Source organism: Polypterus senegalus, chromosome 3 (assembly GCF_016835505.1).
Source record: "Polypterus senegalus isolate Bchr_013 chromosome 3, ASM1683550v1, whole genome shotgun sequence".
Classification (NCBI taxonomy): domain Eukaryota; kingdom Metazoa; phylum Chordata; class Cladistia; order Polypteriformes; family Polypteridae; genus Polypterus; species Polypterus senegalus.
Window position 1 is genome coordinate 180,164,358 of NC_053156.1, and position 13,450 is coordinate 180,177,807.

Sequence of the window (13,450 nt, forward strand, 5' to 3'; positions counted from 1 at the left end):
TTTGACACATATGGACTAAATAGAACTTGAAAAGAAATATTTTTTCGAATGTGATCGCGCAATTCAGATCGAGTTCACGCGCACTACAGTACATCGAGCCCGCGTGCTATTGTGATTTTGCCTGTGTGCCTCAATAAGTTACCCTCCCCTCGCTCTTATGGCTTTACCAAAACAATCATTGATCGCGAATAAAGTATCCATTATTCATAAAGCTTCAATTGGTGATCTGTCTTTCTGCGTTAACCACATATTTTTTCATACGTCTCAAACCAAGGGGATGCGAGGCTAAAATGAATCGAGAAGTGCGTGTACGTACTTAGTGCATCCCTTCTTGGGAATCGAACCTCGGAAGTCAGCGCTAGAGGCGAAGCCTGTACTATTAGCCACGCGCGGTTTGTCTATTTGAGCGTAGCAGTGTAATTCGGTTTTGTTCAGCACTCTTTGGAACTGTTGCTTTTGTCTGCGCAGTCGCCAGTTCACGTGAGCCACTGAATATGGTTTTATATGTCACTCACTCGCTTCTAATTGTTTCGCTGCCTTCTTAATTATATAATGCATGTTTTCTTCCTGGTTTTCTACGTAATGCGTGATTACGTGAGAGGCGTGATGATGTCACACGAAACTCCGGCCCCCACGGCTTTCGAGCTCAACTCCATTACAGTAAATGGAGAGAAATAGCTTCTAGTTATGACCATTATGCGTAGAATTTCGAAATGAAACCTGCCCAACTTTTGTAAGGAAGCTGTAAGGAATGAGCCTGCCAAATTTCAGCCTTCTACCTACACGGGAAGTTGGAGTATTAGTGATGAGTCAGTGAGTCAGTCAGTGAGGGCTTTGCCTTTTATTAATATATATATATATATATATATATATATATATATATATATAAATACTCTATTGTATGGCCACGGATCTTACCTGGACGGGACACCCTTTTTAGGCGAAGACTGGGGGAATGGGCATACTGCCAGGAATACCTCCCCCGGGACATGAGGGCAGCCCCCTTGGTTTACATCGGGGCCACGGAATTGGAGCTTAGAAGCTCAACCCGATGAGGGTCCATGGCCACTGGCAGGGGGCACCTGGACATGCAGCACTTCTGCCACACCCGGAAGTGCTGCCAGAAGAGAAGTGGGGTTCCAGTGCAGCACTTCTGCCACACCAGGAAGTGCTGCCGGATGTTAATCAAGGGGCATCTGGAGCACTTCCGGGTGCACTATAAAGGAGGCCGACTCACTCCATTCTTGAGCCAGAGTCGGGAGGCAGAAGACGAGGTTGCGAGTTAAGAGTGGAGGTGGCAGAAGAAAGGATTAAGTGAAGTTGGATATTGGAGCACGGTATTGTGTGCAGGACGGCTTAATTAAATAAAAGTGCGTGTTGTGGAGATTCTGGGTCTGTGTGTAGCCAGGCTATCTTTTTCTCGCTTTTGATTTGCTTGATTTACAAGAATACCAAAGAATGCTTTTAAATAGAAAGTAAGTTTTATCATCTCTCTATTATAAAAAATAATCTTGCAACGAGACGTGATCTGGAAGAGATGCACTTCAGAGAGGCAGAGACACTTTCACTTCCCGCAACATGGTCAAGTCACTGTCAAGTTATGTCATACTGACATCCATTGGAAGCATGTTATCTTGAGATGGTGATCTAGGCAAGGAAAGTGATAATTAGCCCAGAACAAGTGGAATTGAAAACCTTGCAGGTTCCAAACAGGCTTAGAAATAAAAGACAAAGGCAGGTCCAAACATACACATGCAGAGCAGGTTACAGATTATAACAGCAGTGGAATTTGAAAGGCTCAGAAATACCCTTGGCGCAATACACACGCAGAGCAAGTTAAAAAAAAAAAAATATGACAGTACTACAATTTGAAGGTGTCAAACAACAGACAGTACAGATTGCATTTACGCAAACAAACCAAAATTACTAGGTGAAATAACAGAACAGCAAAAAGAGATTGTATATATGGACATAGTTGATATGTCGGAAGTATGTAGTTATTGTAACGCTGTACAGTTTACATAGGAGAATTGTAGCTCCTCATTTGTGTTGCCATCAGGGAACAGTACCATACGCTATGAGAATCTGTGTTCCTGAAACCATTATAGCTACAACAAGTTTAGTTTCGAAAAAGCCATAATTTGGTCAGGTGTGTATTAATGATCACGGAGAAGCGATGCAACATAGAATCGAAAGATTTAAATGATCTGAAGTAATAGAAAATATACAACCAGTAATGGATACAAATCCATACGTCCAAAAGTATCGCACTTTACACGAAATTTGTCAGCTAAACACAGACAAAGAAATTATCTTGGATGTATGTATGAATCCGAAAGATCACAGTCGCATTTATAATAAACCCACATGTGAGGAATTATCAGCGATAATGCTTTCGAAAAACGGAGATATCAAAGACACAATAGTTATTCGTGTATGTCCAAAAGCAAAGGATGATTCGTCATGTATTTCAAATACATCGACACGTGCCAACCCAGTACTTTTTCCTTTGCTTTTCCCAGATGGTGAAACAGGATGGTCGTACAATATGACAGAAACGCATTCAGAAAAACAGATAACACCCACACTATATTTTTAGTTAAAGTCGCACCTAATCGTCTCTTCTTTATTAAATCAAATCATGCTAAACTTCGAATGGAACATATACAAGGTCTCAATTGATCATGTTCACAATTCAAGTATCAGTAGGTCAGACAAATTCAAAATAGGTAAAGCAGTAATATTACCATCATCATATCAAGGTAGTCCAAGAACATTGCAACAGTTATATCATGATGCAACCACAACTATCGGTCGGCCAGCTTTCTTTATTACAATGAAATGCAATCCACAATGGCCAGAAATCCGCACCTTCTTGAGAACAATGCCACTGGCTACATCGGCTCTGGATATTCCCACTTTCGTAAGTAGATTTTTTTATCAGAAAGTCTTATTTTTATTGAATGAACTCGAAACTGGAATATGCTTTTGCAGTGACAATTAACACATCACAAGGACATACATTTGAAAAAGCCTGTTTATTTATAAGAGACAAAGAAACGATATTCACTCACGGCCAGCTATATGTTGCATTATCACGCTGTAAGACCAAACAAGGAATCAAAATTCAATGCTAAATTGTATTTCCACAGGACCAAAACTGGGGGTTGGTGAGTGAAGCGAGCAGGGAGTGGAGCCTCCTAGTTAATAATATGTTAAAGAAGTTCTCAAATGAAAGAGTTCGATGTTTTCACCATTTTCAACTTTTCAATTGAGCTGTCTATGCCATTTGTTTGTTTACTTTCACACAATGTTCCAGTTCATATTCAGGCTTTCTTTATGTTGAATGCCTGCCAAAATTGCCCTCATCTTGCACTACATGCGTAATGGAGTATTTTTCTTGAAATCAGTATAAAAACCTCAGACACAATCTTGTAATTAGTTATGCACTATGATTCACTTGTGGTGACAGCACCTTCAGCTGACGAGTAAAGACATTTTAGCACTGCATCCCATAAATATTAATGCAGCCCCTAAATATGACATGCCTTCCCATGTAAAACAACTCATTGCAAGTTGTTTTGATATGTAAGTCTAATACTATCTTAAAGGAATACTACATCCAATACTCCATGTTTTCATTATTATTTCAGAATTAGAGAAAACAGTTTGATATAATGGACCATAATGGGGACCTGTCCTGTCCATTGGCAGACAATGTGAAAAACATCCATGGAAGAAATAAGAAAATTCCCGCATTACTCCTGAGACACAATCTGCATGTCCGTTATCTTGTCAATGATCAAACCATGTAAAACACATGCATTTTTTGGTAAAAAACATTGTAGAAGGTAAACAAGAAAGGTACGCTTCTGTGCTTCTAAGTTGAAGACAGAACTCTTTATCGTTGAATGAGGTTGTGACACAGGTTTTCAATTCAAAAGCACATTTTGAGCCCTGGGATAATGCTATGTTTTTCTTTTTAGTGTAGCAGTTTTGATTGATATTTAACAAGCATTTCTTATTCTCTTATTATTCTTGCTAGTAGCTGTTGGTATTAATTATCTTTGTCTTGCTGGATGAAAATTATGTTTAGTTTACATTCTTGGATTCATTGTCCATTGTTTGTGTAATTACAGAGGAGGGTTGGCAGGATAAGTGCCAGCTGGAATCAACAAACAGAACTTTGGTGTTTTAAGTAAATTAATTTGTGTATTACTAATATATTAGTGTAGTTAAGTAGTACTGACATAATAGACAAGCACTGTAGTTGTACATTAGAACAATCTAGACGAGAACAGGCCATTCAGCCCAACAAAGCTCACCAGTCCTATCCACTTGTTTCCTCCAAGAAAACATCAAGTCGAGTTTTGAAAGTCCCTAACGTCTTACTGTCTACCACACTACTTGGTAGCTTATTCCAAGTGTCTATCGTTCTTTGTGTAAAGAAAAACTTCCTAATGTTTGTGCGAAATTTACCCTTAACAAGTTTCCAACTGTGTCCCCGTGTTCTTGATGAACTCATTTTAAAATACAAGTCTCGATCCACTGTACTAATTCCCTTCATAATTTTTAAACACTTCAATCATGTCACCTCTTAATCTTCTTTTGCTTAAACTGTAAAGGCTCAGCTCTTTTAATCTTTCCTCATAATTCACCCCCTGTAGACCTGGAATCAGCCTAGTCGCTCTTCTCTGGACCTTTTCTATTGCTGCTATGTCCTTTTTGTAGCCTGGAGACCAAAACTGCACACAGTACTCAAGATGAGGCCTCACCAGTGCATTATAAAGGTTGAGCATAACCTCCTTGGACTTGTACTCCACAGATCGTGCTATATAACCTAACATTCTGTTAGCCTTCTTAATGGCTTCTGAACATTGTCGGGAAGTTGATAGCTTGGAGTCCACTATGACTCCTAAATCCTTCTCATAAGGTGTACTCTCGATTTTCCGACCGCCCATTGTGTATTCAAACCTAATATTTTTACTTCCTATGTGTAATACTTTACATTTACTGACATTAAATTTAATTTGCCACAAATCTGCCCAAGCCTGTATGCTATCCAAGTCCTTCTGTAATGATATAACGGATTCCAAATTATCTGCTAATCCACCTATCTTGGTATCATCTGCAACCTTAACCAGCTTGTTACTTATATTCCTATCCAAATCATTTATATATATTAAAAATAGCAGCGGCCCTAGCACTGACCCCTGTGGAACACCACTCTTAACATCGGCCAGTTCTGATGAGGTTCCTTGCACCATCACCCTCTGCTTCCTGTGTTTCAGCCAATTCTGCACCCATCTAAAAACATCACCCTGAACTCCCACTTCTTTTAACTTGATGCCCAACCTCTCATGTGGCACCTTATCAAATGCTTTCTGAAAGTCCAGATAAATAATATCATAAGCTCCACTTTGATCGTATCCTTTTGTTGCCTCCTCATAGAATTCCAACATGTTAGTAAAACACGACCTCCCTTTTCTGAACCCATGCTGACTGTTCAGAATAACTCCTGTCCTTGCCATGTGTTGCTCAATCTTATCCTTAATAATTCCTTGCATTAATTTTCCTGTGATGCTTGTTAAGCTTACTGGCCTATAGTTGCTTGGATCAGCCCTGTCACCCTTTTTATATAATGGGATGATATTTGCCATTTTCCAGTCCTTTGGAATCTCCAGTGCACAGTGACTTCCTAAAAATATGTGTCATGGGTTTATATATGTACTCACTAGCCTCCTTAAGAACACGAGGATAAATATTATCTGGTCCTGGTAGTAGTGTACTGTATGTTATTTATATTTAAATAGTTGCACAGAGATGCAGTATTTGTTTTTTTTTTGTTTTTTTTTTTTGCTATACTTGCAGGTTTATATATAGATTTAACTTTTATTTATCCACAGATATCAAAGTATTTTACCAGGATTGTTACACATTATATTAGATGAGAGACGAGGCTCTTTTGAAAGAAAAATTTCAAAGATAAAGTTCAAAATAAGACTGCAGTCTAAGAAAAAATGATAGGCAGAATGTTTTTGGTTAGAAAATCAGATTTATATTTTGTGATTAAAAAGAGAAAGAGAGAGTGAAAAGGGTGCCTAGGATAAATGTATCTTTTACTGGATGAATTATTATAAACAATATTTGACAGTGTTCCCTTGCTGGATGTCACTCACAGCGTTTATTATCTAAGTGCTTTCCTGCTGAAATCCATCTGTCCAAGCCAAGTCTTCAGCCACAGGCAGAAATCATGCCAGTATTCTTACATTATATTACCAGAGATTCTTGTTCTGATGGTATACTTGAGGTAAAGTTTCATGACACAGTGTACAAATGGATGAAGAATTATTTTAAGTACAGCAAACCTTTTCCAGTTTGATAATTTTAAACATGAGTCAGCTTTTATTAATTTATATATGTCTAAATAAAATCTTAGTGATTTATAGGTGGTGCAGATACCTGATTACAAAATTATTTTTGATCGATCAATCTGAGAAGGCCCAGGCATATACTTTAAGCCAAATTCAAAAGGCATGGAGTTGCTCTTTCATTTTGGAGTGGGTTTTTGAAGCAATCCTTCTTTCATACCTGGTTCAGCTCTAGGTTTTGGTGGATTGGTAGAAAATTACCCACTGGAATAGCAGTCTTTTTGGGCATTCCGTTACTGACTAACTGTTGCAACTAGGGGGAGAAAGTAAAGTGTGTGTGTGTGTTTGTGCCTGCTAGATGGACTGGTCCTTTTTAAACCATGGACTCCTTGTATAGGCCCTGCAGAACTCTAGTACTAGCTTCCACATGATATCTGTAAATTCTGTTTCTATTGGGCTGCAAAGTTTGTACTTCCTGTTTTTTTTGCCATGACACAGGAACTGTAGAACACCCTCCTGTTTTAAATAACAGATAATCCATATTTTTTCTAGCAGTATTAAACTTCTTAAAGATTTATGCTGTTATACTTTATATGGTAGGTGCTATTATAATTCATCTCATTCCTCTGTATTGTCTTACTGTGATCTTATATTTTCTTATTTGATGCATGGACATTGTTTACTGGAGATGCATTATATGATGTTAATAGGTTAATAAATTACATTATTAGCTGAGATACCTTTAATTGTAACCTATAGATGGATTTTCTAGAATGCCACAAATGTTGAAAGTAGAATCCCCTGCCTTTTTTTTATTGATATGACCTATTTCCTAAAGAATATGTATTTAAGCAGTGTGATATGGTTACTTTATAAAAATAAAAACAAATAGACAAGTGATATTAATTTGGCTTCAGCTCTTGTTTTCAGTTCTTGTCTTTTCATGTAATTCTGAATGCATATTGGGGTAATCTTTATATGCCAACAGTGAATATCAGTTGTACTCATCCTTATGTACTTAATTTATGTTGTACATTAAACTAGCATTTACTGAACAATTTTTAGCATTTTACTGATATTTTTAGTACTTCTTTATTTTTCTGTAATGTATATTCACACAGCTACTCTATATTGGCCTAGTATAACTGAGTTTGGGTATTTGCATGAGTGTATTTTGTATTAATTTCTGCTGACTGAAGACTTGGTTCCCTGGAGCCCAGCAGTGGACAGATAAGCTGTTTAGCATTATGTGCCAGGCCTCCTTGAAGAGAATGGTTTGAAGCATTTTTTATGTTTGCAAAGCACTCACTGTTATGTTAAAGTATATAGCCAGCATTTGCAATGGTTATATTGATTTCATTAGCCGTTTAAATATAATCTTGTAATCTTTCCATGATTTCTCTGATTATCAGTTATATGCAGTAAATTCTGATTTTTTTCTATATGTAACTTTGCACTTTTTCAGAAGGACTTCCTGATCTGAAAAAATTATGGGTTTCTGAAGAACCAGCAATGAAAAATCTTCGCTTCACCACCTTCCTGGCATTGTTTGATTTGCAAGAATTTGTAGAAGAAATCTCTGTTTTGGAACCTACTGTAATAGGCATATGTTGTCTGCTAATATACATATCTCTGCAGGTATGTTAGATTTATACCATATAATTTCTTTTAGTTTTGTGTTAGAGCTAATTTTAGGTATAAACATGTCATGTTTAATTTATTTTAATTGAAATTTTCACTGACTAGAAGAAACATCTTTTGAAAATAGAATAACAGAGATACAGAGTTGATAAGGAGTTTACAGGCAAGAGTGCAGGTGAAAGGCAGAAAAACTTGGTGGTTAAAGGGAAAGCATGTACTAGTAGCAACAGAAGTGTTTCATATTCCTCTAATGTGGCTGACAGCAGGCGTTTAAACAGACCTTCTGTTAAAACAGGGCTTCCCGATTGATTTTACCCTCGCACCCCCTGTGACGGACGAGGCCGATTTCGCATCCACTTGGTTTGAGAAGAAGTATGAAAAAATATGAGGTTAATGCAGAAAAAGAGATCACCAATTGAAGCTTTATGAATAATGGATACTTAATTCTCCATCAATCATTGTTTTGGTAAAGCCAAGCTCAGTGTAATCCTCCTTCCATTTTCTATTTTTTTTGCGACTAGCCATGAATAAATGAACGGTAAAAAAGTAAACAAGAGGCGATGGTGACTTATTGAGGCAGGCAGGTGAGAGCACAATAGCACGTGGGCTCAATGTAGTGCGCGTCAAGTCGATCTAAAATGCGCAGTCAGAATCGAAAAAAATATATCTTTTCAAGTTCTATTTGGATATAAGTAGGTTCTATTTAGTCGACAGAAATATCTTTGGTAGGAATGTAAGTTGAATTTAGTCTTTAAATTTCTATGGTGAAGAAAAATTTATGCAATGATGACTAAATTTAACTTAGATTCCTACCAACGATATTTCTGTTAACTAAATAAAACTTACTTATATTTAAAATTTAAATAGAACTTGAACAGATACGATAGTCCATAATACCCACGCAACACTAAGTGGCGCGTAAGAGCGGAAGTCATCCGTTTTTTAACAAGCAGCGTATTGCACTGATAGGTAATAACCTGCCCATTTAATTATTTAGGAATGGATAGATAAATTAAGAATTTGTACAAATAATGTTTTTCATTTTTCTTCCTCAATGGATTCTGGCACCCCCAGCAACAGTTGCGAGCACCCCGCAATCGGGAAGAGCTAAAAGAAAAAGGCAGGAGAAAGAGATAACTGATCTACTTGCTAAGAGATGGCAATACATGAATCTATATTGGGAGGATGGGGACTCATTTGCAATTTCAAGGTAACGTGAGGTTCAGGAGTGCAGGGAGAGTAGGTGCTGCTAAAGGCAGTTTTCCCTTTAAGTAAAACTTTTTTTTTCCTCTGTTGTTAAAGAGCAGATTATTGTAATTATCTGCACTAACATTCCTAGATACACTTTTCTTACTTAAAATATTGTCTTCTTTTCCATTTCTAGGTGGATAGCCTTTGCATTGAAGACATAGATGCATATTTGTCCCAGGCCATTTGTGTCCGCAATAAACCACCAAGTCATTTTTCATTTACAGAGGTATACATTTTAGTGATTTTCCTGTAATTTAAACTTTTGGTGTTATGTAAATTCATTTTATGTGTTACAATACATAAAACATTACATGCATAAGTGCATACTGTACTAATTAATGCAAAAAATATCAAATTAACTAATCAAATTTAGTTTGAGTGGCCTATTATTAGGTGACTTCATAATCTGCTTAAGCACTTTTCTGCAGCATGGCATGTAGACATACAGTGCTATAACTTATTCAGATCTACTCAGACATTGAATTCCGTTACCTATATAGAGAGCATGATATCAGAGTAATTCATATGAAGTAATCACTCAAAGACTAACTGAGGTTCAGAGTGTATTAAGAACAATATTAATGTCTGTCAAATTCTAAAAATGTTTTAGAGAGTTTATCATGAACTAAATTTTAATTATTCCTTATTTAGAGCAGCAAAATATTGTCAGATGACACCTAGAGTTACAGTGGTGTGAAAAACTATCTGCCCCCTTCCTGATTTCTTATTCTTTTGCATGTTTGTCACACAAAATGTTTCTGATCATCAAACACATTTAACCATTAGTCAAATATAACACAAGTAAACACAAAATGCAGTTTTTAAATGATGGTTTTTATTATTTAGGGAGAAAAAAATCCAAACCTACATGGCCCTGTGTGGAAAAGTAATTGCCCCCTTGTTAAAAAATAACCTAACTGTGGTGTATCACACCTGAGTTCAATTTCCGTAGCCACCCCCAGGCCTGATTACTGCCACACCTGTTTTAATCAAGAAATCACTTAAATAGGAGCTGCCTACCAAAAGCACCTTAAAAGCTAGACATCATGCCAAGATCCAAAGAAATTCAGGAACAAATGAGAACAGAAGTAATTGAGATCTATCAGTCTGGTAAAGGTTATAAAGCCATTTCTAAAGCTTTGGGACTCCAGCGAACCACAGTGAGAGCCATTATCCACAAATGGCAAAAACATGGAACAGTGGTGAACCTTCCCAGGAGTGGCCGGCCGACCAAAATTACCCCAAGAGCGCAGAGACGACTCATCCGAGAGGTCACAAAAGACCCCAGGACAACGTCTAAAGAACTGCAGGCCTCACTTGCCTCAATTAAGGTCAGTGTTCATGACTCCACCATAAGAAAGAGACTGGGCAAAAATGGCCTGCATGGCAGATTTCCAAGACGCAAACCACTGTTAAGCAAAAAGAACATTAGGGCTCGTCTCAATTTTGCTAAGAAACATCTCAATGATTGCCAAGACTTTTGGGAAAATACCTTGTGGACTGATGAGACAAAAGTGGAACTTTTTGGAAGGCAAATGTCCCGTTACATCTGGCGTAAAAGGAACACAGCATTTCAGAAAAGAACATCATATCAACAGTAAAATATGGTGGTGGTAGTGTGATGGTCTGGGGTTGTTTTGCTGCTTCAGGACCTGGAAGGCTTGCTGTGATAGATGGAACCATGAATTCTACTGTCTACCAAAAAACCTGAAGGAGAATGTCCGGCCATCTGTTCATCAACTCAAGCTGAAGCGATCTTGGGTGCTGCAACAGGACAATGACCCAAAACACACCAGCAAATCCACCTCTGAATGGCTGAAGAAAAACAAAATGAAGACTTTGGAGTGGCCTAGTCAAAGTCCTGACCTGAATCCAATTGAGATGCTATGGCATGACCTTAAAAAGGCGGTTCATGCTAGAAAACCCTCAAATAAAGCTGAATTACAACAATTCTGCAAAGATGAGTGGGCCAAAATTCCTCCAGAGCGCTGTAAAAGACTCATTGAAGTTATCGCAAACGCTTGATTGCAGTTATTGCTGCTAAGGGTGGCCCAACCAGTTATTAGGTTCAGGGGGCAATTACTTTTTCACACAGGGCCATGTAGGTTTGGATTTTTTTTCTCCCTAAATAATAACCATCATTTAAAAACTGCATTTTGTGTTTACTTGTGTTATATTTGACTAATGGTTAAATGTGTTTGATGATCAGAAACATTTTGTGTGACAAACATGCAAAAGAATAAGAAATCAGGAAGGGGGCAAATAGTTTTTCACACCACTGTATTTGAGATTGAGTGTTTATTATGAGTCCAAGTCTGTTTATTAAAGAGGTGAAAACTGTTATTCCAATGGGGTCTAAGTGTGAAACCATCACAAAACTCATGGCACAGAATGTAGATAATCTGAGTAAAGTGAAATATGTGCAGTGTGCAGTTTTATGTTGGGTTACAGTAAATCATGCAGGTAAATTTGAGAGAGACTTATATCTTCTTTAGTGCTAGATAGTTTTCATGCTGTATTTTGAGTGAAAGTTATGAAGATGGGCCAGGTGTCTTTTGACAAATTCTCTAACTTGAGTGTGAATAAAAAATTTGCTGATGACATGTAATATATGGGAAACAATTGATCAATTGCAAATCTATGGTCAATATAAAAATTTCTTCCAAGCAAATTCTCTGTCCTAAAAACTGTGTAGTACAGGAATGTTGAAAAGATATAATTGTTATTCAGTTTTCTTGAGTGATCACATTGCATCAGAAATAAACTGCTCAAAAAAATTAAAGGAACACTTTGAAAACACATCAGATCTCAATGGGAAAAAGAAATCCTCATGGATATCTATACTGATATAGACTGGGTAATGTGTTAGGAACGAAAGGATGCCACATCGTTTGATGGAAATGAAAATGATCAACCTACAGAGCCCTAAATTCAAAGACGCCCCAAAAATCAGAGTGAAAAATTATGTGGCAGGCTAGTCCATTTTGCCAAAATTTAATTGCAGCAACTCAAAATTGTACGCAGCACTTTGTATGGCCCCTGTGTTCTTGTATACATGCCTGACAACATCGGTGCATGCTTCTAATGAGATGACAGATGGTGTTGTGGGGGATCTCCTCCCAGATCTGGACCAGGGCATCACTGAGCTCCTGGACAGTCTGAGGTGCAACCTGGTGGCATTGGATGGACCAAAACATAATGTCCCAGAGGTGTTCTATTGGATTTAGGTTTAGGAAAGTGTGGTGGCCAGTCAATGGTATCAATTCCTTCATCCTCCAGGAACTGCCTGCTTACTCTCACCACATGAGGCCAGGAATTGTCGTGCACCAGGAGCCACTGTACCAGCATAGGATCTGACAATGGGTCCAAGGATTTGATCCTTATACCAGCAGCCAAGGTCCCTTTGTCAAGCCTGTAGCGGTCTGTGTGACCCTCCATGGATATGCCTCCCCAGACAATCATTAACCCACCACCAAACTGCTCATGCTGAATGATGTTACAGGCAGCATAATGTTCTCCATGGCTTCTCCAGACCCTTTCACTTCTGTCACGTGCTCAGGGTGAACCTGCTCTCATCTGTAAAAAGCACAGGGCACCAGTGGTGCATCTGCCAATTCTGGTATTCTATGGCGAATGCCAATCGAGCTGCATGCTGCTGGGCAGTGAGCTCAGGGCCCATTAGAGGACATGGGGCCCTTGGGTCACCCTCATGAAGTCTTTCTGGTTGTTTGGTCAGAGACATTCACACCAGTGGCCAGCTGGAGGTCATTTTGTAGGGCTCTGGCAGTGCTCATCCTGTTCCTCCTTGCCCAAAGGAGCAGATACTGGTCCTGCTGATGGGTTATGGACCTTCTATGGCCCTCTCCAGCTCTCCTAGAGTAACTGCTTGTCTCCTAGAATCTCCTCCATGCCCTTGAGACTGTGCAGGGAGACACAGCAAACCTTCTGGCAATGACACGTATTGATGTGCCATCCTGGAGAAGTTGGACTACCTGTGCAACCTCTGTAGGGTCCAGGTATCGCCTCATGCTACCAGTAGTGACACTGACTGTAGCCAAATGCAAAACTAGTGAAGAAACAGTCAGAAAAGATGAGGAGGAAAAAATGTCAGTGGCCTCCACCTGTTAAACCATTCCTGTTTTGGGGGTCATCGCATTGTTGCCCCTCTAGTGCATCTGTTGTTAATT

At 38.5% G+C, this 13,450-nt stretch overlaps 1 protein-coding gene across 1 annotated transcript in view; it reads left to right on the forward strand.

Annotated features, from left to right (window-relative positions):
- LOC120525723 (constitutive coactivator of peroxisome proliferator-activated receptor gamma-like) overlaps positions 1-13,450 on the forward strand; it is a 147,020-nt gene that overhangs the window by 12,009 nt on the left and 121,561 nt on the right. The window contains exons 2-3 of the mRNA XM_039748268.1: positions 7,837-8,009; positions 9,397-9,489. Of these exons, the coding sequence (XP_039604202.1) occupies positions 7,837-8,009; positions 9,397-9,489 (266 nt within the window). The remainder of the gene's footprint in view (positions 1-7,836; positions 8,010-9,396; positions 9,490-13,450) is intronic.